This window comes from Prosopis cineraria, unplaced genomic scaffold, assembly GCF_029017545.1.
Source record: "Prosopis cineraria cultivar Desert tree isolate PC_DT_omini unplaced genomic scaffold, ASM2901754v1 PC2, whole genome shotgun sequence".
Classification (NCBI taxonomy): domain Eukaryota; kingdom Viridiplantae; phylum Streptophyta; class Magnoliopsida; order Fabales; family Fabaceae; genus Prosopis; species Prosopis cineraria.
In genome coordinates, this window is record NW_026555333.1 from 8,484,276 (window position 1) to 8,510,895 (window position 26,620).

At 32.9% G+C, this 26,620-nt stretch overlaps 2 protein-coding genes across 2 annotated transcripts; one reads left to right on the forward strand and one right to left on the reverse strand.

Annotated features, from left to right (window-relative positions):
• Window positions 1–1,765: 1,765 nt before the first annotated feature.
• Window positions 1,766–3,707, reverse strand: LOC129303655 (serine/threonine-protein kinase RIPK-like). Its single transcript, XM_054943109.1, has 4 exons — window positions 3,210–3,707; window positions 2,919–3,054; window positions 2,612–2,748; window positions 1,766–2,501 (listed from the first exon to the last, which is right to left on the reverse strand). Exons 1-4 carry the CDS (start codon window positions 3,591–3,593, stop codon window positions 2,010–2,012), a joined length of 1,149 nt encoding a protein of 382 aa, XP_054799084.1. The 5' UTR covers window positions 3,594–3,707; the 3' UTR covers window positions 1,766–2,009.
• Window positions 3,708–21,114: 17,407 nt separating this feature from the next.
• LOC129303892 (uncharacterized) lies at window positions 21,115–23,815 on the forward strand. The gene is given in 5 exon segments (XM_054943462.1): window positions 21,115–21,899; window positions 23,048–23,063; window positions 23,066–23,142; window positions 23,282–23,349; window positions 23,591–23,815. Coding segments are annotated over 5 exon segments (906 nt in total). The 5' UTR covers window positions 21,115–21,272; the 3' UTR covers window positions 23,709–23,815.
• The last annotated feature ends 2,805 nt before the right edge of the window (window positions 23,816–26,620 follow it).

Here is a 26,620-nt window from a genome sequence, read left to right on the forward strand (position 1 = left end):
GATTGTACAAAAACATATTTACATTCACTTCATTTTATTAAAACTTATATCTCATTAGAAATAAAATGAATGGAAGCTTAATCATATTTAAACAGCCTAATTAATTTGTTGGTTAAAAAAACAACCTAATTAATTCTCTAAATTTCTTGTATGTTAAAAGATTCAAAGATTTAAACATGTATATGCGCAATTAAAAAAAATAAAGATCATTGATTTTGAAGTAACTTTGTTTGGGCTTTGCCCCACCGTGTACTAAAACAAAACATTAAAGATTAGTAATGACCACATATTTGAAAAACAGATTTAAAGAACATCATTATGCATAAGATCAAAATTGTTGCATGACATACATGGCTAACTTCATGTTCCTATTTTTTTCTTTTCACAATAGCCTATCTCATTTGTTTTCATTCCACATCCATGCGTTGGACGGAGGTTGACACTAGTTGACAAAAATGTGGGTTTTGCCATGCGAGGGATGAGTCTAAAAGGCCACGAGTTATATGTTTATAGTTACTATTTTTCCCTATAATTTTAAATTGAGAAAACATTTAATTGAAAGAGTTCAAGAGCAATTACATGATGACAAGAACGAAGGAACCAAGAGAAATGCAATTTATAACCATAAAACACGCGGATAACGCATCTTCAATCCTGGACCGGACTTGCTAGATATTGGCACTATCCATTTGACAAGATTGAATAGGTTACGTCAATCCTAATTTCAACAAGTTAAGGAATCATCAATCTCAAATTAAATTTGAACACCATAACTTGTGCAGAAATTATTGACTAAAAGTCTAAAATCCGTTAATCCTAATTATAATTTATAAGAACCGTCATAATTTTGTACTCATATTCTAGCACCATCTCTTGAGCGAAGTTTTATCATGTAATTATTATGTCCAATTTATAATCCAATCCTTTGCATGTAAACGTAACGTACTATTATCCCAACAAGTCAATCATATATATATATATATTGGTCATAAGTTCACAATACCTACAATCATGCACCAAAGATGGTCAACGTTGTGAAGGAACAAGGAACCGGATATAATATGCAATAGAAGAATTGTATATATATAAAAAAAAAAGACAAGATCATGAATGTTATTTTAGAAGATTCAACAGTAAGAACAGATGAAGATGCTGGCATGAGGGGTGATGGCTGCTGTGGGAAAAATCAAGCATTAGTGGTTGAGCGGTTGCGGAATTTGCTAATATTCCCGCACCCACGCTTCGCACACGATGTGTAATACGCGATGCAACTCTCAGGAGGTAGGTATGCGTGATGTGAAGCTAATTTGTAAATTAATTACACATGCATATATTATAATATAAACATGACTTTATGAATAGTGATGGATGGTTTAGTGTTTCTCCATTCACTCGCTCGGATGAACGTGATTGAATCACAGTAATATGCTTACTTCTCCTTAAGCTGTTCTGTCCTTGTCATCCAATGTGGGTTCCTACGTCGCATGGAAAAATACATAGCCAGGCCATGACCCGCTTTTTACTGTAATCATCTCACCAAATGACCAAAGCTTCTTTTCTACTTTTTCAAACCAATAAACAATACAAGAATAACGATTTCCTTCCCTCTATAGCCAATTGTGGCTACCAGAAAGGACCTTTTAATCATCATTCTTAACCCTTGTCTTTTCTCTTACACAAGCTGATAAAAACTCGAAAGTTCCCTCACCACGCCTCTTTTGGGCTGATATAAATGGTATAAGCTTTATGCCAAACTTGCACTGAATTATTGTGTACGCTGTCAAACCTGAAAATCTTGTTCACCCCTTCTGACAAATTGTATCTCGAAGGGGCAATATTAATTTCACCTCAAAGTGCATTCCCCTTGGTGCAGTTCTCAGTTCCTAGCTACTATTTGTATACAGCTGATTACGTCCAGCTTCATAATTATGAAAATCGACACATCCTTTACAGACCAAAATGCGAAAATAAAAAAAAAATTACTATCTGGTACACTATATATGACTATTTTATGCTTCTTTCTGGCCTTCACTTACGGCAACATACACAAAAGGTCCTACGAAAATATCATCAAAGCCCTGAAGTGTCTCCAATATCGTCACCACATCGGACATGGTGGGCCTTGGATTTGGGTGGTGACTCAAGCATTTGTAAGCCAGGGCAGCCACCTTCCGAGCTCCTCTCGCAGGAAATTGGCCTTCAAGTCTGGGATCTATAACTCGATACAGCTTTTTAGGATCCCTTAACATTGGTCTTGCCCACTCCACCAGGCTGTGCTCTTTACTTGGCCTGTTCTTATCCACCACCCGCTTCCCTGTTAGCAATTCTAGCAGAACCACTCCGTAGCTGTACACATCACTCTTCGTTGTCAGGTGACCAGTCATGACATACTCAGGAGCAGCATAGCCCTGTGTCCCCATCACGCGTGTTGTTACGTGTGTTTCTTCCCCTTCTGGACCATCCTTTGCCAGCCCGAAATCTGACAGTTTGGCTGTGTAATCCTGTGTTTGAGAAATAGAAATTTATGAAGTGAATTTGTATTGGCAGGGAAATTCGCAGATATGGTGAGAACTCAGAAGTCAGAACAGAGATGGCAGAGCAGAGGACCTACCGAGTCCAGCAAAATGTTTGAAGCTTTGAAATCTCTGTAAATTACTGGTTTATCTACTTCATGAAGGAAGGCCAGGCCTTTAGCTGCGCCTAGTGCAATTTTCATCCTGGTTGACCATGGCAAGACAGCAGAGTATCCTAAAACAACGGAATCAGGGTCAGGCAAAGTTATGATAAGAAATTAGTTTCTCTCTTTGAACCAGCAGATTTGAGTTTGTTGCTTCCAGGTAATCAGAAAGATTCAGCTTCTTTTCTATTTTGATTTGATGGGGGAAAAGGAACAAGCAGAAGAAAGAAAAGTAACATACTTCTGAAGAGCTGGTTCTCCAAGCTTCCTCTTGGCATGTATTCGTAAACCAAAAGCCTATGCTCCTCCTCATAACAGTACCCAATCAACTTTACAAGATGCGGATGCTGCAGCTGTCCAAGGAAGATAATCTCTGCCTAGAGAAGCAAGCATTGAACAGTGCTGTAAATATCCGTATTTCACTAGCTCTTTCTGGGTTATTTTATTCCATTAAAAAGCATGCAACCTTAATATTGATTGGTGACTAGGAAAGAAACTAATAAATTGTAGTCAATTGGTTGAGGAAGCTAACCAGCCATTCCCTATGACCTTGCAAGCCACCTAAGTCGAGGCGTTTGACAGCTACAGGCTGGGCTTTCAATCCACGCCTAAGTTTGTCATCAAAGAATCCCTTGTGCACGGGTCCAAACCCGCCTTCACCAAGCAGATTGCTCCATGAGAAATTATGGGTTGCCTCCCTAAGCTCCTCTAGGCTGAATATGTGAAGTTTTGAACCAGCCAAAGAAATTGAGAGATCGTCAATGGCCTGAGACGAGCTGGAATTGCTTATGTCCGAGAGGCATAGCCTCTGGAATGAACCTTGTTTCAAGGGTTGTTTTTCCTGCAACGGGGGGTAATCAGTCCTGTAACAGTTTAGGACGAAGATGATAGACTTCCATGTGATCTTCTTAGTCATCTGGAACCGGTATGAGCAATGCTACGATATTCGACCTTTGCAATGTGTTTTTCACTAACCAGACCTTTCAAAGTAGTTTAATCACAAGGACGGCGTCGAAGATGGATTTTTTAAAAAAACTGTGACTTTGGAATATTGAAGTGAAGGCCGAGAAATATATATAATACGTGCATTCACCTACCACCTTAAGGAGAGAAGTTCTGGGAGAGATTCCTTGACTTCTTGATCTCTTGCAAATGAATGCCAACAGTTCCACTATGTGCATGAACGATATTTCATTTAATAACTATTTGTACTCGCTTTTATTTTTTAAAACATTTATTATCATTGTTATGAACGTATATCTTCAATTAATTAGTAGTCAAGTATCTTGCCTACCTCTTGACTTCAATGTTACCCTAAGCTCCCCCCCACCCTCCATACATCAAAGAACACATGTATAGTTTCCATTTTCATCCCTTGCCGTCCACTAGTGGAGCTTGTTCAGCTGTTGATGTACATTCTCCTGGAACGTCGCCGAGTATTGAAGATATGTGATAGGAATTTTTTTTCCCCTGAGTGCTAATAAACCAACAAGTCCATCATCATATCTTTGTTGCACACATCGAAGAGTTTGTATCTTGTGGACATCTGCCACGTTTTAACAAAGAGAAAAGTGGCATGTCGTGGATTAATGTATATCGTGTGCTAAGAATTTGATATTTCCCAGTTTTTGGTTGGTAGTGTCATCTAGAGTGTTTATGGTTAGGATGTCAATATCAGACATTAGCAACTTGACAATCAGATTCTTGTTTTTAAATTCTTAATGTGGAGGTCAAGGATAGGCTCTAACTTGTAGCGCTTAATTAAGGACGAGGCTGATCAGATTATCAGAATGGGGTTTGCCATTGCTCTCATTTTTCTTCTGAGTAATGCATTATCAGGTCCATAAATAAATAATTAAATTAAACCATCATATGCTCGCGCGCTAATATTTGGATTAATTAGGCATATGCACATTCTAGAAGCAGACAAGTTCAAGCCTGGATTCCAAATGGTTGAACATTCATGGAAGCTATTGAACCAACAAACAGTACTAATAATTAAAAAGAAAATAAAAACAGATATGGTGGCATCTGCCAATAGAGTCAAAAAGAAAGGGTGAACAAATCAATCTAACCACAACCACTTCATGGAGAATATGCGAGACACCGTAGAATTAACTCGTCAGGAAAAATCAAATTATTGTTTGACTATTGCTCTGCTTCGTTCTAATCAAAGGATGAACGAATACATACATACATACCTATAGAGACTGTATACAATAATTTCTACTACTGTCATATCTGTTTAGCACTTAAATTATATAAAGTAATGGGTTCATTTTGCAAGGGTTTTGATTGCATACTGGGTTATGTTCCCAGAAAATGCTCCTCCATCACTAATGCGTAAATAAAAGGAATTAATGAATAGTGGAAGAGCGTGGGAGAATATATATATATATATATATATATAACTCTTAACGTGACCAAATGTAAGTTTTGTCCTTGCTATAATTAAAAAAGGTCTAGAAGGACTGAAGGAGGCACAATAGATTAATGGAGCGAGGACAACGGAAAGTGGGTCCTGCATCTATCCAGGGCTTGTAGTAGGTGAAGGAAGATGTTGAATAAACCGTTTAGTACAGTAACCTTGGGCCTGCATTCCCAACTTGCACCACCCTGCTAGGCTGCTACGCAAACGTGCGTGTTATAACTACAGTTCTGGAATTGAATAGTGAATACGAACCTTTCACGCTTGTTCAATTGGGTTGATTTATTCCCAGCGAACAGTTCCATAAATAATAGTAATCTGTAGAAAGTAAGAGCGCAGCAAATTTGATAGTACATTAATCTTCTACGTATTCTTTAACGAGAAATTAAAAATTCGAGTGCATTTTTAGTTCCGGCTGAGAATAAAAATTCAGCTATGGCAGTTGTGGGGACCAAAAAAAAAAAAAGATATAATACAAAAGCATGTAGTGGTGGCGAGGAAGCTGCCGCCTTAGATGTTTCATCTCGTGCTGATTCTTGCTGGTATTGAGAGGGCAGTGCAGGGTTTGCAGAATGATTGGGCCATTCAGCATTATCAGAATTAGATTTAAATAATAAGAAATAAGGACGCAGCAGCAGGGTCCAGAGAGGCAAATCTTTGTTAAACGTGAGTCCAAAGCAATATATCCAGATATCCTGATGCCTGGGGCTTTGATTCCTTTTCGAAAGGACAGGTGTCAGTTTGTGGTAGGATAGGATATTCCCCCCACGCGTGACATTCTTTGAATGAACAACGCGCATTCAACTTTGCATGGAGCGTTGGGGATAAGATCAATTCTAGTTCTAATATAAATTTGCAACACCATTTGTAGTTCACGGACTGAATATATCGTGCCCTCTATCTGTTGGTCTATGCGTGCAGGATGTAGTATTACGCAAACTCTGGAAACAGCTTCTCCTTTCCGACACATGATCCGCAGAATGTTTTTCAATTCTCCAGTCCTCGCTGTCTCTTACTCTCATGTTTGCCCTTTTGCAAATTTAAAGCCGCCGCGTATGTTCCCCTATAGTTCATATAGCTCGTTCATGTCCACGGGGCTGGATTCAGTGCCAGTCCATCCCTTGCTTTTTACAGGTGATTTACAAAAATACCAACTTACAGTAGAAGGGACTAGTTACTTTCAACGTAATAAATTAAAATTTAAACTCTCACTAGAATATATAACTACATTTAATGCTCAACAGTATGTCTGATAGAATTGTCCACAATAAAAAAATACCTATAAGTACTCAAAAAAGGTGATTTATTAAAGAGTCAAGGAATATTTTTGTTCCTCAACTATTTGTTTAGGAGTATGTGTTTCCCTCTAACATTTGAAAATCATATACTAGACACCCTGCCATTAAAAAAAAAATCAAATTTGGCAACTAGTTGGCTAAAAAATTATTAAAAAATGACTTAAAAACTTACAAAAATGAATTATAAAATTTATAATAAATATCCTATAAGAAAATTAATATTGATTAAGTTCTTAAAATAATGACCGGTTAAAATCGTATTTTAACCTTTTGGGTAAGAAATAACATTTGCATCCTATTAATTGATATTAATTTTCTTATAGAATATTTATGTGTAATTTTATAGGTCTTTGATAATGACCTCCATCATTAACCCGATTTAACTCACTAATCAACCAATGCTTAAATTATGAATCAATTGTGGCTACCAATAATTAAACAAGCCCTTGAAAGGATTTGGAGAATAACAATGGGATCTCAAATCATTTAAAATTAAATATTAAAATGGTAACACTTGGCAATTATTTCGAATCAAAGTTGAAAAGGGGCTGCAAAAACATGGAATTTGGCATTGAGAAATAGGTGAAACAAAGTCAAAACAAACATTAATGTGAAATTGTGCTCATCCATTGTGACTAATCTTGCACAGCACATTTGTTGTGGCCCACTTCACATCTACTGTTGCCAACCACAATTTCCACATCCGCTTTAGCCTAATATATGTCGACTCGACAAGTGGTATAAAGACCACTTCACCACAGCCTATAACCCTTTCCACCGTAGCTAACCCACATGATACATCTATTGTGGCTAAGCACATACCCACCACAGCTGAAGCCCTTTATCAACACAGAATTATCCAGCAATATATACTAATTTTCAAAGCACCTAATTAATTGCCTAGACCTTCAATTAGGTTATCTAAGTGCCCACACGCACCTAATTTACCAAATAATCTGATGGCTCTAGTCTCATAATCAAACCAATAATAAATGAGAATCTTGAAATACTTAGTACCATACAAGCCCTTATTAAAGGCACCCCACTAAGTGTCTCCCCTCCGCAAAGCCATTCACAAATTGAATAAACTCAAACATGTAACAATCACACATAATCATGTATAACTCATATTATTTAGATTTAAACATTGCTCCTCAACATGCACGCATTTGCATGGTAGGCCTTCTCTTAAAAACATAAGGCCTTGACCTAAAATGCCCAGGTCAACGATTAGAGCTCACATGGAAATGATCTATGGTTAACATTACACAATCAAATCCGAAGTTAGCAAAGTAAATATATTTCAGTACACACAAGAGCTACTAGAGATAATTACAAGGCTACTCTCTAGCGCTTAGCCTCAGAATCTTCCCCTTTCTCCTTTGCCTTAATATCTCCTAGAAAGATAATAAGTAATGGGGTGAGATTAAACAATCTCAATAACCAAATAATTTAATTAAAATATAATAAGATGTGGCATCCACAATCAAGTAAGCAAATAATATCACATAAGGCAACTATACATTAATCACATTTATAACATATAACTTATTTACTCGTGATCAATGCAACTATAATATTCAAAAAATTAACTTTCTATTTAATCAGACTAATTTAGGATAATTAAGTAAATTAATGTGATGTGTGGTTAAAGAAAACTAATGAATGTTTTGGGCTATGATTTTAGCCCTATGTTCGAGTCCTAAGTGAAGTCATGTCACCTGGACCTCAAAAAAGGAGAAAAAAAGGAAGAATGACTTTAGGCCAGATGTTATGGTGCATGCACCGCATGTAAAGGTGTAATAAGCAAAAAAAAAAAGAGAAGGAACCCCCCTCTCTATATCACATATCACCGCACGTCTGATAAGCATCGCAGCGTACAGCCAAATTCTGACAGTGATAAGGTCTTGTTCAAATGTAAAAAGAGAGAGAGAACATAAATATTAGATGAGAGGGACAAAGAAGGCTCGAGAGCTCTACTATGACTTGGTTATTAAAGGATTTTTAAAGTATTTTGAAACTAGCAAACACAAGAGGTAAATTTCTTAAGCTCCTTTCTTCCTTCCTCTCTCCTTTTTTTAGAAGTTTTGAGGTTAGAGTTTGATGATTAGGAGTGACTTTCGGTCTAAGAGATTACGAGTCTAAACCCAATAACTTAAATAAAATTAACAAAAGTTGTTTAAGTTATTTAATCTTAGTATTAATTGTTTTATGTGTCATGAGGATGGGCTCATTATTATAGATGAAAATTATGGTTGAAGAGCCATGAATATGGTTGTTAGGTAATAATGATAGCCATTAATAGTCCTACATGAGTTAAATGAGAATGGTAGGAGTTTGTTGGGAGTTAATAAGCCTAATGAGTATGAGTATTTATGAATGGAAGTGAAGTTAGGGTTGTCAAAGTAATGAAATGGAAAGTTTAAGTTGTGTAAATGGTGATGTTAATGATTTTAGACATGACTAATTGTCCATGCGCTAGTTTAGCCTTGAGAACAAGCTTTGGTAATATTAATAGAGGGGTAAACTTTTGATCACTTAAAGGTTTAAGGTAACCAGAAAAAATTTTTTCTATTTAATTGCTTGTTAATTGATATATATTTTAGAAATGAATTACTTGATATGAATGATTGAATTCCATGATTGTGAATATGTGCAAATTGAATCTAAGATTTTGTTAAAATGTGATGTTATTAAATATGAGATAATTGTGTTGTTGTTGTACTAACATGATGTAAAGTACATGAGAAAAGTGATGACATGCTTTGTGACTATTTATGATTAAGAGGAGAATTATTTATGATGCTCACATGCTTTAGTCTATCATATGATTTAAAATAATAAGCTTTTAAAATAACAAGCTCATTATTGTGAGTTACAAGCACGTATATATGTAAACATGAAGCATTACATGATCGTTTTGATAGGAGTTTGCTTAGGAAGAAGAGTAGATAAAATCCATATGGTAATGCCTACCAATCATTGGAATCAAGAAACTTAAACCTAGCTTAAGGTTTACGACATACCAAGAATTTAATGGGAGAATCTATGGTCAAAGATGAGTATAGTGATCTTTAGCAAGGTCACTCCTCACAATTAGTGAGCTTAGGTAGTACATTCACATGAATGAGGCCTTACTTGAATTATAGCCTACAATTTCAGTCTAAAGGTATAAGAAGGATATAAAGGAGGTTCGATCATGCGTTTATCTAACATGTCACATGGTTGTTGAAGTGTCTCCCTTATCCAATCACATTTAGCACTTAAATTTAAGGTAATTAAGGGCCTAACCCAAATTATATTACCAAGTTTGTAATTTATAAAAATAAGATCCCAACTTTTCATAGCTTAAAATAAATTTAATAGCACTTGTTAAACTTTTAATCAAAGTAAACAATTTTCACTACTTAAGGGTGTCAATACCTAGATCATACTTAAAGGACTTAGCGCTACTTGTACAATACACCCCATGCACATTTACATCACAACATCAAAATTTCACTCCTTAATCCCTTTAATACCAAAAACAGAAGGGAGAAGCTTTAACATTACATTTCAAAATCAACATTCACAATTATAATCAAATGAATATCCCTACATTTACACTAATATTTTGGTCTTATTATACAATTAAACAACTTATAAACAACATCTTAAGGTTCAAAATACATTCCTAAAAAACATAAACATCAATAAGTGCAAGTGTATACAAAACATAACCTAATTGGAAATAACTTAATCATTACATAATATAAACAAATTAAAGAGACATTATAGTAGGAATACTTAAATTTCTAAGTCTTTAGAGCCTTTTTCCTTTTCACATCAAAGTTAGGGCTTGTAAAATATTGAAAGAGAAGGGTAAAACTAACTACTCAGTAACCAAGGTATACCTACCGTATACAGTTCTATATCAATTGATTTAAACACATAAAGTGAGTTGATTACTCAAAAACATTCAATTACATGTGATACATGTTATTATTCCATAATTTATTTCATTTTCACATATCTCATCTCAAATTAAGGAGTACATTGCCACAAAACACATAGACATATGACAATGACATACTTTATTATTTCCCTACTCATTATCATAATTCAGACAATCATGTGACAATGGCACATTCACCATCACAACTGGCCATAAACTTAACAACCATATGACATATCGGATAGATACATATGCATGATCAATTCCACCCTATACCATACTTATATCTTCTGACTAAAACTATAGGCTATAATATCAAATAGGGCTTTGTCTGTGTAATTAGACTACCTAAACTCACTAATTATGAGATGTGACCCGGTCAAAGATCATAAAACTCACTCTCAAATCACGGCTTCCTCTACTATCGAATCTCTAAGGTGTCGTATACTCTAAGCTAATTTCCTTGATAAACATGTGGAGATAGCTAGACTCTAGTCCCTCGATAAAATATAAGATAGTCTATCAACAAATAGTAGGACAAGGCTTAGCCTTTGTGCACCGGAAGGTAGCTATATATACCATATAGACTTTATCTATTCCTTTCCCTTAGTGAACTCCTGCCAATTGATCATGTAATGTACAATACTTACTCATTTTACAATTTCATTATTTGAATATTAACACGTTGGGCTTACAATAATATGCTACCCAAGTGAGTATCAATATTATTTTTGCAATCATTTTCCATTTCAATTTTCAATTTTATAACATGCTTCCATTTCTTATTTAGCTACATATATAGTACTCAAATATCATTACAACCATGCTATCATCACATCTATATCACATACTTCTTATTTTAATTACATGACATTACTTGTAAAATGTTTTGAATCCAATTGCACATTTCAAGTCAAAACAAGATCTACACACCGTCACATAATTTAGAACATGCTTTCACATTTACAATTCAATCATGCATGCAATTAATGCATTTTAATATTAAAAAATTAATTAATAAATAACTATTCAAAATAGGGTTTTCTCGGTTACCTCAAACCTTTGAGAGGTCAAAAGCTTACCCCTCAATAACTTACTTCCAAGCTTGCTTTCCAAGCCAAATACAATGCCTGAATGATTAATCTATAATTAATCACATCTAACCCATCAACAATGTCAAATACACACGTTCAAACACTCATTTTTTACTTCTAAAATATCTAATACCCTTATTTTTTACATATAGGCTTATCTATTGGGTGTATTAATTCTATCTATTCCTAACCATCCTCATAACTCACATTTAATGCCCTATTTTTGAATATTAATGAGGCTTGACAACTAAACTTATAAAATCATCAATACTAGGTTTAAACAATCTAAACAACTCCTATTAACTCTATTTAAGTTAATAAGTTTAGAATTATAGCCTATATGAACTGAAAATCATCATCTCTATTCAAACCTTAACTTAAATCTTTAAGAAAATGGAGGAAAAAGGAAGGAAAGAGCTTTAGAAACCTTGCCTTAGGTGATTGAGAACTTCAAATCCTTCCTAAAGTTATGACCCAGCAAAGCTCTCTTCATTCCTCTCATTTCTATTTTCCTTTCCTTTGTTTTTAACACTAATTCATGACTTAAGTCTGCAGAAAATGGACCATGCATTGTGACGTGTGGCATAAAAAAATTTTATATCTTTGTTTCAGTCCTTTGCATTGTAGCAGACCATGCTCATGCTGCAACGTGTGGTACAGAACTGCATACCTTCATTTTCTCTCCCTTTTAGCCTACATGGCCCTTACTCAACCCTGAACCCTTATCTTAAGGTCCTTACCAAGCCCAAAAGTTCTTTTATCCTCTTTAGTTATTCCCTACATCAATTTTACCAAATTAAACTTAATTAAATTATTAAAATTTAAGGTGTTACAGTTGTTAAATTTGTGATAAGTCATGATATTTGATTATGCCATTTTCGTATAGTTGTTATTATTATGGCATTGTACGTTGTGATATAAGATTCTAAATTGATAGTGTTAGCTCATTAAATGAATTGATCATATTTAATATATGATACTATGTTCATGCATTCATTAAGTATGCTAAACATCAATTCAGCATACTTAACATTTGATAGGCCCTAGCTCGAGTGCTGAAAAATAGAAAGCTGTGAAGGCTTATGGGTCTAGAATTTCTATTGTAAAGCCTCCTATCTTATTTTGATTTATGTGTAATTATAAGGATTATTATCAACTAACAGTTGCATTTGATTATGCATTTGCACTATAAGAAATTATATGATTTTATTGTTGTATTTTAGCCTTCAAGTCATTATATGTAAGTGTAATTATTTACAATAGAGCAAAAATACTAGTGCAAGTATAGGAAGAAAATTGTGATGTCATAGATGATTGAACATTTTGAGCTTATACAATGTGAACATCTCCTTTATATTTTTGATATTAAGGGGTTAAGAGTTAAAAATAATAAGTATGTATTGTTTGATGAGTGTGGTATGTTGCACAAGTAGTCCTAAGTCTATGAGTGCAGTTTAGGAATTGTTTGTGACTTTTGGCATCTGTGATGGGTTCTAGACACCCTTATTATGTGAAAATGTGTGAAAGTATGAAAATGGTGTTTAGGTGTCTAACTCCTTTGTGTGAAATTCTTTGAGAGTAAAACTTATACCATTAGCTAGTTTATAAAAAGAGTTTTCAATGAACAACTAGATCACTTTGATAGGATATTAGATGAAGAAATGAGACACATCAGAAGTTGTCCCCAGGTGCTATTAATGACAACATGTTACTATCAAAATTTTATGTACTGTACCCAATGCATGGTGCCTATACTACAGCATATACACAGAGAGGAATAAGCTGTGGTGTATGTGCACATGCTGCAGCACTATATCCCTCTGTTATTTCTTTCACTCGATATTTTTCAACTATTTTGGAGACTTCTTGACTACTAAATGGTATTATATGCTTTTGTACATATTTTTACTTTGTTTTAAACTTAATTAAGTCATGTTTGAACTATTTTATAAAGTTTAAACTTGGAATCCCCAATTTTTGAAAAAAAGTACAGTTAAGCTTTTGAAATGCTTTGAGATAGTTAACTATGGTTAGGTAATCCTTTTAGGTTAATTCTAATAATCACTAGTGGTGTGTTAGATAAGTATTGGGTTAGTAAAAGCAACCTTACAACAACCACATTATATCTTTTGATTGAATTCATGGGCTAATATCTTACGTAGGTATATCCCATATGACCAAACTAACCCTGCTCTCTAGTTGTGAGGGATTACCCAGCTAAAGGCTCTTATACTCATTCTTAAACCATATATTCCTTCTTCTTGAATTTCAGGGTGTTACAACTGCCTGATTCACACCATCCCCTTTAAGAATCGATGATGCCTAATATCATACCCGACCTATGCCACACCCATAAGTTATTGACAATACTAAGCATATTTAGTAATTATTCATGCTAAATACTGTGTGCAAACTTAGTAGAAACCATACCACAAGGATTTGCTAATATACCCTGTATTACCCTAAGGTGAACTTTCACCTATTATGACCATGCAAGTCCATTCAACCTATGTAAGACAATCTCGCATGCATATCTCAGTAATTCAACATATATATGATTTCAAGAACTTACGTGGTTAATTCAAATCATATTACAACATCCTTTGCAACAACTCCTGTCATGTTTATGTAACCATTGCAAAGCCAAACCAGTCTCAGCAATTCATGTTTCAATATCATATGACATCTATATAAATATAATCGCCAAATATTTCATCACTAGACATGCTTCATATATAGGTAACAGTTCAAAATCAATAAATTCATCTATAAGCTCATTTTTCTCATTTCAAGCTATCTATAATAATGCATAAAGTATAATTGCAAATAAAATGACATATTATAATTAAATTTTCGATTACCTCTACTTTTGGGCTCTACCTCAAGAGTTAAATTTGGATTTTTTAAAGGAGCTTTTTCAAACACAAGCTGTAAACACAATCAGTCTACAACAATAATTCAAAGATAGTATTAATGACTAATCATCATTAACTGACCCTTAATCGTGATTAAGGCTCGATACCTTCCTTGATCGTGCTGACTATAACTAACCCTAAAACTCATTTTCATTAGTTTATTTAACTTTTATTAAGGCTATAAATCATTGGTAGTTACTCCTATTAATTTAAACTTGATCATGTAATATTAAGGTCAGCTCTTAACCTCTCATTAATAGCATTTAATGTTACGAACAACAAAAATCTAAGTATAATATCATTAAACAACTCCTATAAATTTCATTAAAGTCATTAAAGTGGCAATAACTTAAGCATAACTTTGGACAGTACCTCCCTCATCGCCAAAACCAAAAAAAAGGTGCATAAGGAAGTAGTAGCAGTAGAAGAAGAAGAAATAAAGCTTACCTAACAATTTAAAAGCTTCAAACCACTCTAAAATTTCTCCTATGTGAAACCTTAGTAGAGCACTACTTAAAATTCTCGAATTCTTACTCACTGTTAACCTAAGCTACAAAATTGAGATTTAAAATTTAGCAGCGTCTGCCACAACGCATTGCACCATTTGCCACAGCAAATGACCCAAAGCTAGTAGAATCACTTAAGCCTAAAAATTGGAGCCCTAAAATAGCCCATTAGCCTCTATAACCCACTTTTTATGCCTCTTAAAAGGTTTATTAGGCTCAAACGGTTATTTCAACTCTATCTTTAACTCTTAATCACCCAAATTAACTAATTAATGATTAATTAATTAATTTAAATTTTGAATTAAAAATTAGGATTTTACATCATTTTTGTAATTTTTGAAATACTTTTATATAGTTTTTAAGTTAACTAATTGTCAAGGTTTACTTTCTTTAACAACAAAATGCACTCAATTCACTATTTTGAAATATTACAAAGAAAAAATTGCATTACATGAAAATTTAAGATATCATATGTTCCTAAGAAAATAGCTGAGAGGCGAGAATGTCCTTAAATCCTCTATAAAAAATAGAAAGTGATATATGAAATAATGTTTCATTTTACTTTTTAGTTTTAATGGTATTTTTAAATTTGAGAGAACATGACAAACTTGTATAAATACTAAAGTCTCCCACTCATGCAATGGCGGAGGCAAGTGTAAACTAAGAGGCATATGCCCTTTCACTTAGAAAAAATTGCATACTTATATATGTAAATTTCCATATTTTACACCTTTTTTTAAATATTTTGTACTTTCTCATTTGATATTTAAAATTTGATGTTATTCGAATCTTAAATGATGTATAATGAACTAATTGTTTAACAATTCTAGAACATAAAATCACTATAGAGAAAATTTATAAAATATGCAATTATATATTAAATTTTTAATTATTAAATTGTTTTTCCATTACTAATATTTAAATAAATTTACTCCTTCACCCAAGGTTCCGCTACTACTTTCATGTTTTCATCAGTTACATTTTTCATAATAATATTTATATCTATTTAATTTAAAAGGGTGTAATTGAAAAATTGACATGTTTTATTTTAACAAATAATACAATAAAATAACTTTTCTTAATCTAGGTGAAAAATATGCCCAACATCTTATAAAAAGACCACATGGAGTACAATATAACGAGATTGTTCAGATTTTAAATTTTAAATTTATTAAAGTACATTATAATAAATGCATGTTCATATGAACGTTGGGTCTAAGAGTTATGTGAAGTGATAACTGATGGTCGATGATTGATATTTCTAGAGGGAGGGGGCATCTTCTCTATTCTATAAGCAAGTTTGGATTGCTTCATAATCTCCGCTCCACTTAATTAAAAAACAAACTCTTCACTTTAGCCACTTGTCCTATTCACACATTTTGAGCAATATGACTTGGTCTCCTTTCATGAATCTTCATAATAATTATTATTGAAGTTGAGAAATTGAAGAAGAGAAAGGATATTGATAACAAACTTTCATTAATCAACAACGATAATTATAAAACATTTCTTCACATGGACGATTACAAAATTAATTAACTTACTTGAGTGATGAACCAATGCCATTTGAAGACTAGCCAAGTTAATTTCCCTCTCAAGTAGAATTTCAACCTCCTAACCTCTGAACAAAATATAACACCCTTTATATGGAATTTAGGGTTAACAACTAACTAGTATGATTAACACTAATCGCACATTATATTTTAATATTCCAACACTGTATCCCCTCAAGTTGACACCTCAATAACTCTAGGTGCACAACTTGCCAAGACAACACAAGGATGAAACAACTTGTTGAAATATTTACCATACAACTTTAATCAACTAGATCACTCACAAATTTGGTCAATAGACCAACATTTTCAACATACAAAAGAACATCAACAACAACCCGAAGAAATCTCCAAACTTGCACTTCTTCTCTTGCTTGAACTCGTGGCATCATTTCAGTGATTATGCAAACCAGTCCTCGATCTCTTGTGACTTAAATGACTTCTTCTTTGATCAGTACCCGCCCCATACAAAGAAACTTTTCCATGTTTTGAAACGATGATAAGAAACTTGCTAGTTAACCCCATGACAAACATGTTCTTGCTTCATGATAAGTGGACTTTGGATTTAGTCACCGGAACCCCTCCTCACAATTTCTTCAATTATTTGAGTAGAGAGAATATCCAAATCAATAATAACAATCCATGAAAGCTGAAATTCTACATCATGCCTCTGGAATATCTCAAGCAACTGTGCTGTATACCTGAAATAATCCCCATTGACATAGTAAAGTCAATTACCTTTATTTTTAAGTCTCGAACCATCACTGCATTCTACACCAAGTAGACTAGTCTAGAAGCTTGGTCGAAGAGCTCATGACTTAATAATGCACTTGCAGCCTCCACCATGGAAAGTGTGCACAACTATGACAAGCTTACATAACAGTACAATGACACTTTCTACAATGCCGGTAGCTTGACGACAAAGAATACAGAGGAAAATACTTTTAGGATCCTTGTCTCTCCAAGGATAAGCACCGGCACGACAGAGAGCAGTGTAAAGAATCTTGACTCGAACCTCACCAGACTGCAGTTGGGCTGCCTTCAAGATTTCACTTGCTGCAAACTACACCAAAACTGATTTCTTGACCTGCTCTTACTTTGCGCTGCAGTCAAGATCACTGACTTCACCAATGAGTTGGCACACTTGACCGATCACACCCTTGCCACTAAACTCATCAACGATGTTCCCCCTTTTCGACAACCTTCTTCGCCAGAGAAGGAGAGGCAACAGCGACTTAGATAGATGAAGAGATCAAATGAACCCTTGCTCAATCGTGCCCGCCGAGGGTATCTAATGGAGTTTCGTCGACGGCAAGCGGCAAGAAACAACGGATAGTGAAAATCAAATGGTGAGTGATTGCCCAACCCAAATTTCATGTGATGCTTGTTTTGGGCCAGTTGGGTCCTGAATCACTCATCGGATTCTCAGGCAGTAATTTAAAAAAAGCTAATAGGAGAAGACATTTTAGTGGGCTGCAGATCTTGGTTTATTGGCCCAAATCTTGTAGATCATCCTTTGAACAGTCACGAGGCCCAAACAGCCAGCTCTTGATACCATGTTGAGAAATAAAAAGGAGAAGAATATTGATGAAAACCTTCCATTAATCAATAACAATGATTATAAAACATTCTTTCACTTGAAAGATTATCAAACTAATCACTCACCTAGGTGATGAATAAGCCCCATTTGGGAAACTAACCATGAGTTGAGGATCAAGTTGACTTTCCTCTTGAGGTAGGATTTCAACTTTCTAACTTCTAAATATGATATGTCACTCTTTATATAGAATTAAGGGTCCATGACTAATTAATGTGATTAACACTAACCACACATTATATCCCAATATTCCAACAATTGAGTGTAACATTTTCAAGGCACATACACAAATGTAGGTGATTCTACAACCAACCGCCTAAAATATCACTTCTTATAGTTTTTGTTATAGGGCACTCTTATGAGAATTATTTAATCCTTAATATAAGCACATTAAAAGTTATTTATTATTATTTTTAAATTTTATTTTCATCATAAATTTAATTTTATGCATCATCATATATTGTGGATATATCTTTTCTAATTTTTAATAAGGATATATTTTTAAAAATTATTTTAAAGTGTATTTAATAAGTTAATTGTGATGCTTTAATTTCAATAAAATAACCGAAAACAACTTATATAATACATTGTATAGAGCGGAGGAAGAATATGGTAAAATCAATGTGCATGTAATTGTAAAAGAAACTAGAGCTGCACTTTGTCTGCTGGGCTGAACAGGAGAAAACAGAAGAATGGGGGGAGTTGGTAATGAAGGGTGGGGATTTCGGGGAGTGGGTCACCCTCAGAAGAAAACCTAAGCGACATGGACATGGGGTATCTTATTTCCACGCTCCGCCGTCACCATCAATTTCTCACTCACTTCCATTTAATTTCTGTCAACCGCCACCCCCACCACCACCTTAAAATAACGTAGTATTTTCTAATTTCCCTCTCCCTCTCCGTCAAACTTTTGTCCCTTTCACTTTTGTTCAACGCCCTCGATCTCCTCGCCTTCTGCGTTAAATAAATAATATTGCTCATATCTACCAAAGTGATATGGCACATTTTGTCATACTTTACCCTCCTAACTTACATTACAAAATCATCCTCATGATCACATATCTTTGCCCCAAGAAATAATCGCTTGTCATTTACCACAAAAAGAAGTCAAATGTACCGAAATAAGCCAATAACCCCTTTCTTTAGTTTCACACACTATATTTAACCTGAATTTTCTAACACTGTTATCAAGCCATGATGTGCGTCAAGAGACATAACATTCTGCTGGGGCTAACGTCCTATTGCGCGCGCGCCAATTCATGTCTGGGAGAATACCATTCCAATACAACTGCTCGTTCCTATACAAGTATTATTAATTGTTGATTAATATTATAAAATTTTTACATTGACAACTTGTTTTAATCTACGCTAATTTATTCGGTCCGCTTGATAAGTTTCATACTTTGTATAGACATTGTTCATGTGTCTCCATGGACCATTTGTAAGCAAGACAAAAAAAAAAATTGTCTCATAATACAATGTCAGCCCAAAAGAAAAATCACGCCAACATATTTTACGTTTTATATTCAAAAAAAAAAAATCTGAATTTTTCTAGCCCTTTTGGAACTTTAAGCCTGTTTTCAAATATGCATAAATGCAATTCAAATGGGATTTTAGAACCGTGCGATACGCAAAAACATTGATTCACATTGTTTAAAAGAAACAGAGGAGAGGAGACTGGAGGTTAAATTTTATTAATTATTTTAAAAAGGACAATTAAAAATAACTATATTTTTTTAATTTCTTTAGCAACTACTATTAATCATATTTTTTTATTCCCAGTGCAGTGTAAGAGTTTTTTAGTTATTAGAATATACAAATATAAATAATAATTTATTTTATTTTAACACAATTTATTCTAAAATATTTGAGATTTTTTAATATAATATTTTCCTCAATAAAATAGTTAATTTAAACTAATATGATGTTTTCATATTTACCATTCCTTAGTTATATTTATAAGATATTTCTAACTAGAGCTAGTAATCAAACAGGCCAGACTTAATTCGGATCAACTTATTTAGATTGAATTTAAATTACCTTGCCTTTTAAAAAAGTTTACATAATCAAGCTCGGTCTTAACTTTTTTTAGTCAGATTTAGGCTAGCCCGTCGAGCTTACCTAAAATTACCTATAATATATCCATATAAAGCTAGTAATTCCAATGATTGGGTTCAATTCGAGTTGAAATTATTTAAATTGGACTTAAAATATCACACCATTTTAAAAAAATTCATACAGTTGAACCTAATCATAATTTTTTTTTTAGGTAGGTTTGGGATTAGCTCGAATTACCTATTTTACTTTCAATATGTTTCACCAAAATCATAAAAAATTTTAAAATTTATTAACTTTGTAAAAAAATTTAATAATTTCTTAATTTTATCACTATTAAATATATATAATTTAATAATATATTTCCCTCTCTAATATTTAATGGAGATTAAATGAGAAAATTTATGATAAAAATTTAATAAGGTAACTTATAAATAGGATAAAAATTTTCTTTCTTTGCCATATAAACAAGACTAGAGAGAATATTTAATAGGATATTTTATTTTAAAATAAATATAAATTACTTTATTTATTATAGGTATTTTAAGAAAAACATTAAAAAGCTCTACATTTTTAACATTTAACTTTTTAAAAACGCCCTACGTTTTTAAATGAAAGAGTTCAACTTAAATTTTAAAAAACTAAAACATAAAATATAATTTCAATTTCAATTTATGTTATTAAAAATTATTTTTTAAAAGAAAATTTAATTTATAAAAAATAATTGCGTCGGACGGTACTGTAAAATACTAAAATTACAGCATCAATCCGACGCAAATTACAAAGGAAGGAGGTGTCAGAAAAAGAACAATAATTAATTTATACAATCCGACGCAAATTACAAAGGAAGGAGGTGTCAGAAAAAGAACAATAATTAATTTATAGAATATCAAAAATAATTTTTCCAAAAAAAAAATGTCCCTTTTAAAAATCTATGCCGTGAAAATGATCAACCATTACGAGAATAACACGTGTGTGTGACATCGTCCCCCTCGAGACTAACCCTTTATTTTTTCACCTAGCATATCGGAGACTCTTCATGCCTTTCTCCTAACAAAGTCAAGCCAGCAAAGGGGCAAAATATACACTGACACTAACCCCTCACAACAAAGTTTCAATTCTTCTCTCCCCTCCCAGACGTTCATTTCTTCCTCCACTTCATGGCCTAATTGATCCCGAATTCAATCTCGTTCCCGGGTTCCGCCACCTATCAATATGTTCCCATCTTTCATCAGCATCGTCTCTGTATACGGCAGCTACCTCCGCCGCTGTTTCATCTCCGCCGGCCTCTCCTCTCAAAAGATCGATGTGGATGACCAGACCACCCTCCATTTCTGGGGCCCCAGAAAAGAAACCGCCCGCAACAAGCCCTCCCTGGTTCTAATCCACGGGTTTGGGCCGATGGCCATCTGGCAATGGCGCCACCAAGTCCAATTCTTGGCCCCTCACTTCGACGTCTACGTCCCCGATCTCGTCTTCTTCGGTGCCTCCAAGACCAAATCCAGTGAGCGAAGCGAGGTTTTTCAGGCGGCCTCACTGGCGAAACTTCTTGACAAGTTAGACGTCAAGAGGTTCCATGTATTGGGGACCAGTTATGGCGGCTTCGTGGCCTACCATTTGGCCAAAATGTTAGGGGAAAGGGTAGAGAAAGTGGTGATTGCGAGCTCTGGCGTTAATATGAGAAAGAGCGACAACGCGGCTTTAATGGAAAGGGCTAAACTAGACAAGATCGAGGATCTCATGTTGCCCGCCACGCCCAAACAGTTACGCAATTTGATGGGCTTGTCCGTGTCCAAGCGTCTCAATATGTTGCCTTCTTTCTTCTTGAACGACCTCATAAACGTCAGTTTTCCCTCTTCTTTCTTCTTTTCTCAGCTTTGACTATTTTTCAATGCATTTATAATGTACTTCATTATTTTAATTTTCCCTGGCAAAAACAATTTGAGTGATCTTGCTTTAACTGGTGAACAACACATCTAGAACTATTAATTAAGACCGAGCCCAACTATTTTAAGGTGTAAAATGATATTTTAATTTAAAAGGAAAAGCGATAGCTTATAAGTCCTTTTTATAATTTTTTTGAAATTTTAATATTAAAAATTATATATTATACTAATTATAAAACTCTACCCTCATTTTACAAAGATGAAGGCAAAATATATAAAAAACTTAATATTATTGTCATTGATAAGACTCTATAATAAGAAGAATTAAATTATATTAATGTTGATGACAACAAAAATTATCAAGATTTAGTTAATGATGTTAGTAAAATCTGATTATTATCTATATTGATTTTGTGATGATGTTATTTTTTGTTAGACTTAAAATTGTTATTGTGTGTATTCACTTAAATTTATTTTTTTAAGCTTATGTTATGTGTAATAATTTTTTTAAAATTTTAAATACATATATGTTTATATTTTTAAATTGAAAAATAAAAAAATGGGGCTAAGGTCTTGAGAACCATCAAGACTGATTGAGCAAAATAGAGCCCTAAAATAAAATTGGGTTTAACCATACTAGTCTATTTAAATCCTGACCCTTTAAAGGCTAGCACTAACAGGCCGGCCTTAATTGACAATTTTTAAACATATCTAAGTAATACTTATGAGTTTATTCAAGCCAAACCGACATTGACTGGAGTGCTCACTGCTTAAGAGACAACTCTCATTGGACAGTCGACCAATTAATTATCAGAATGAAACTTTGGGAATATGCTGATGTGGATATGAAATTATTGAGAAAACATTATATGTTGTGCGAATTTCGCCATTATGCATTTGGTGCAAGATTTGTGAAGCGTACTGTTGCAAGTATTCGACCTTTTTAATTAGATTAGATTTAAGCCGATAAAGTGCTTAGTGATGGGTATGGTTTGAAGCATGACTAGGTAGGAAGCGCGACCGGTAGAAGATGTAATTTTCAATGTTAATATTTTATGAAGAGCCACACATGGACGCTTAATTAATTTAGACTTGTGGTTGCAGAACTTATATTCAGAAAATAGAAGGAGAAGATGGAGCTTCTGAAAGGACTAACGCTCGGAAGGGATGATGCCGTGAACCTGTCACCTCTTCAACAGGTTGGTAAACCGTTTGCGCATTGCTCAAGTTAGCAATCATTAATTAATAATTTATCATGCAACTAAGGTTCCTCTCGTTATGCTTAATTATTATACACACACAATTGGTTTGATCTCACACACATGCATGCATATTCAGGAGGTTCTGATCATCTGGGGAGAACATGATCAGATATTTCCAGTAAAGATGGCCACTGAACTAAAGCAGTACGTGATCTGATTCCTTCATTTTTATTTTTATTTTTTGCTCTTTGTTTGTGCTTAGTTATTAATTAATAAGTAACCTTCTCGATAATTAACCCTTGCATGTCAAATAACTAATTACATTTGTGGATTTAGTACTATTTTAATTATAAGGTTGAGTCCAAATGGCCTGGACATTTCATATTAAATACACAGCTGAATTTAATCTCTCAGGCAACTGGTCATTGGCTTCAAAAAATTGCAGGGTAATTGGTAAGAAAGCCAGATTGGAATTGATAAAGAACGCATCACATGTGCCTCAAATTGAGAAGGCAGGAGAATTCAACAAAATTGTCTTGGATTTTTTGCGCGCGGGGTCCTAATTAATGCATGCATGAATGTAAATTTTGTGACTTGCTATTTGCTACAGATATTGTGATGTATCTGAAGGAGATTTACTAAGAGCCGGTGTGCATATAATAATGATGATGATAAAAATCATGCCTCCTTTATAACCTGGTGATCATTTATATAACTACCTGCCCTCGCTTTTATTATGATCATGTCGTTGCTTTCTTTCTGTAAGGCCCGAAGTCTCTGCTAATTGTCATTTAAGCTGATCACGATTCGTCCTTCACATTTGTGCCTGATTATTGTAATCAGTCACATCATCCTCGATCACCAATCACTTCTTGGCATGCACAATTATATATCATATTGATCAATAATTGATCAATATAAGTTCATTCATTCATGCAGAGACTCTGAACATGTTTTTGAAAGCAAAAGAATAATGAAAACAGATTTTTTTTTTATATTCTTTCTTGTTTTTTAAAATAATAATGTTAAAATATTTAAAAAATATTTTTATTTTCGAGAATAATATATTTTAATTTTGTTCTATAAAACACTTTTTTTAAAAAAGTTACTAAATAATTTGTGTTTTACTATGGAGAATAAAAAATTGTCCCAAAAACAAGTTGCTAAACATGCTCTTCTCTTCCCTTTTTTTTCCATTGTCTTTTCCTTTTTTAATTTCAAATAATTAGATCAAGATTATTGGACTGTCCAAATTTAATGTATCATAAAATTTTGTATTTTTTTATTTTTATTGCTAATATTAAATTTAATAGTTTGAATTTTATTTTTAATCCTTTTTATAATTTAAATTTTTAATAATTATTTTAAAAAATCAAACCTTAAAACATTTAAATTTTGATTCAACAATTAAAAAGCGAAAAGAATGGAAGAGGACGCGGTGGAAGTCAGGAAGATGAAAACATCCTCTTCCCTCTTTCTCGGTCCCCATTGCTTCACTATGCATTTTGTGGGATTGATTTTTTATTTGGCACCGACAGTTTTTGAAGGTTAAAAAAAAAAAAGACGAAAAAAACGTTTCTTATCGTGGGATTGTATTTTTGAACGAGGAATCTGAATGGTTAAATTTCACTATCACTTTCCAGATTTATTCACTATTTTGTAGAGGGACGTGTAATTAATACTCACATTACATTTAGGGATATTCACAAAATGAGATAAGATTGAGATACTCTCATCCAGTGTTTTGTCTTGAAAAAAAATTTGAGATTAAATTTTAATCTCGTGTCTTATACCTCGTCCCGTCTCGAAAGTCGTCCCATTTTATTAGAAGTCAAAACGGGATCAGGACAAAATCGGGATGTCTTGCTATCCCGACAAATCAGGCAATATTGAAGAAAGATCTGGATAATAACATTTATTAAAATTTTAAATTATATAATTTATTAAGTTTAAAATCAAAACAACACAAGTACATAAATCATAACAATTTAAAGTTAATTATTGAATTACATTAACCACAGTTACACATTATAATAGCAATACAAGTAATCTTTAGGCTATAAGATTAGCAATAATAGGCAAGTCAAGTATAACATTAAATCATTATTCTTCTACTTTAATGGAGATGTATTAAGCTAATTACTCTTCTAAAAATAAAACAAGAAATACATTATAAATAAAAGTTATTAAATAGATAAATATAAGAATAAATTATATTAATATAATTAATATATTATAAAGAAAGATATTGCCATGTTTACTTAATATCATTAAATTATCAATATAAAAAATTTTAGTTTTAAATAAGAATTGTAAGTATTAAAATTATAATTGATATAATTAATATAAGTATAAATTATCTTAATATAATTAATATACTTAAAATAAAAAAATAACATATATATATATAATGTTCAGATGGGACGGGATGTTCTGATAATAATTTTATATCCCATCCTGTTTCAAAAAATCCCATCTCAATTATTTTCAAGTCGAGATAAACTTATCTTAATATATTGAAATGATGTCAGATCACTTGGGATGGATGAAGTTGAACACCCTTAGTTACGTCTGCTATTTTCGTTTCATTCCCTCCATCTGCGTTAAAAACGCAGAACAGTGATCGGATTTGGCTCTCCACTAACTTTTTTTCTCATTTCCTTTTGACTACCTAAAAAAATTTAGAGCATTCAAATTTAATTTTAAATAGTTCAGATTTAGAATTATTTTTATTTTATACTCATTAAAATAAAAAATATTAGTAAATTCATTTTTCACCAAAGATATGTACCATTTAATTTAATATTAAATTTTTTTATAATTTTTACATGTTGGCATTCACTGTATACAATTCAATTTTAATATTAATTTTTATATTTTTTATAAATTATTATTTTAAAAAAATGATATTAAAAGTGAAGATAATCTGTCAACGACACTTTTCAAGAAAATATTTTTATAAAAAAAATATAATTAAAAAATTTAAATTCAAACCATTCAAAGTAAATCCAGATAATTAATTTATAAAAGTTATATATATTTAATATTAAATTTTTAACCCTCCAAATTAAATATGGACTATTTTGATTGGAGATAAAATAAATTTATTAAAAAAATTTAGTAAATATAAAATAAATAATAAATAAATAATTTTGACCATTAAATTTAATCACAATCTAGATTTTATTTTAAGTTAGCGGAGGGAAAATAGAAAGAAAGATTGACGAAGAGAAGCTAGTCCATAATTGTCACGACTCACGAGGGCCATGTATACTAGGGTCTCATTATCGTTTTCTTGATAAAAGGTACTCCTACATTTTTTACATTATTATTCACAGGCATTTCAAAATGACAACATATCACCTGAAAGTAGGGGCTACTAAAGGATAATTACAATAAAACTTCAACCTAATTTAAAATCTAGCCCTATTTATAAAAAAAATTGAATTAAGTAACTCATGATTTAATCTGATTT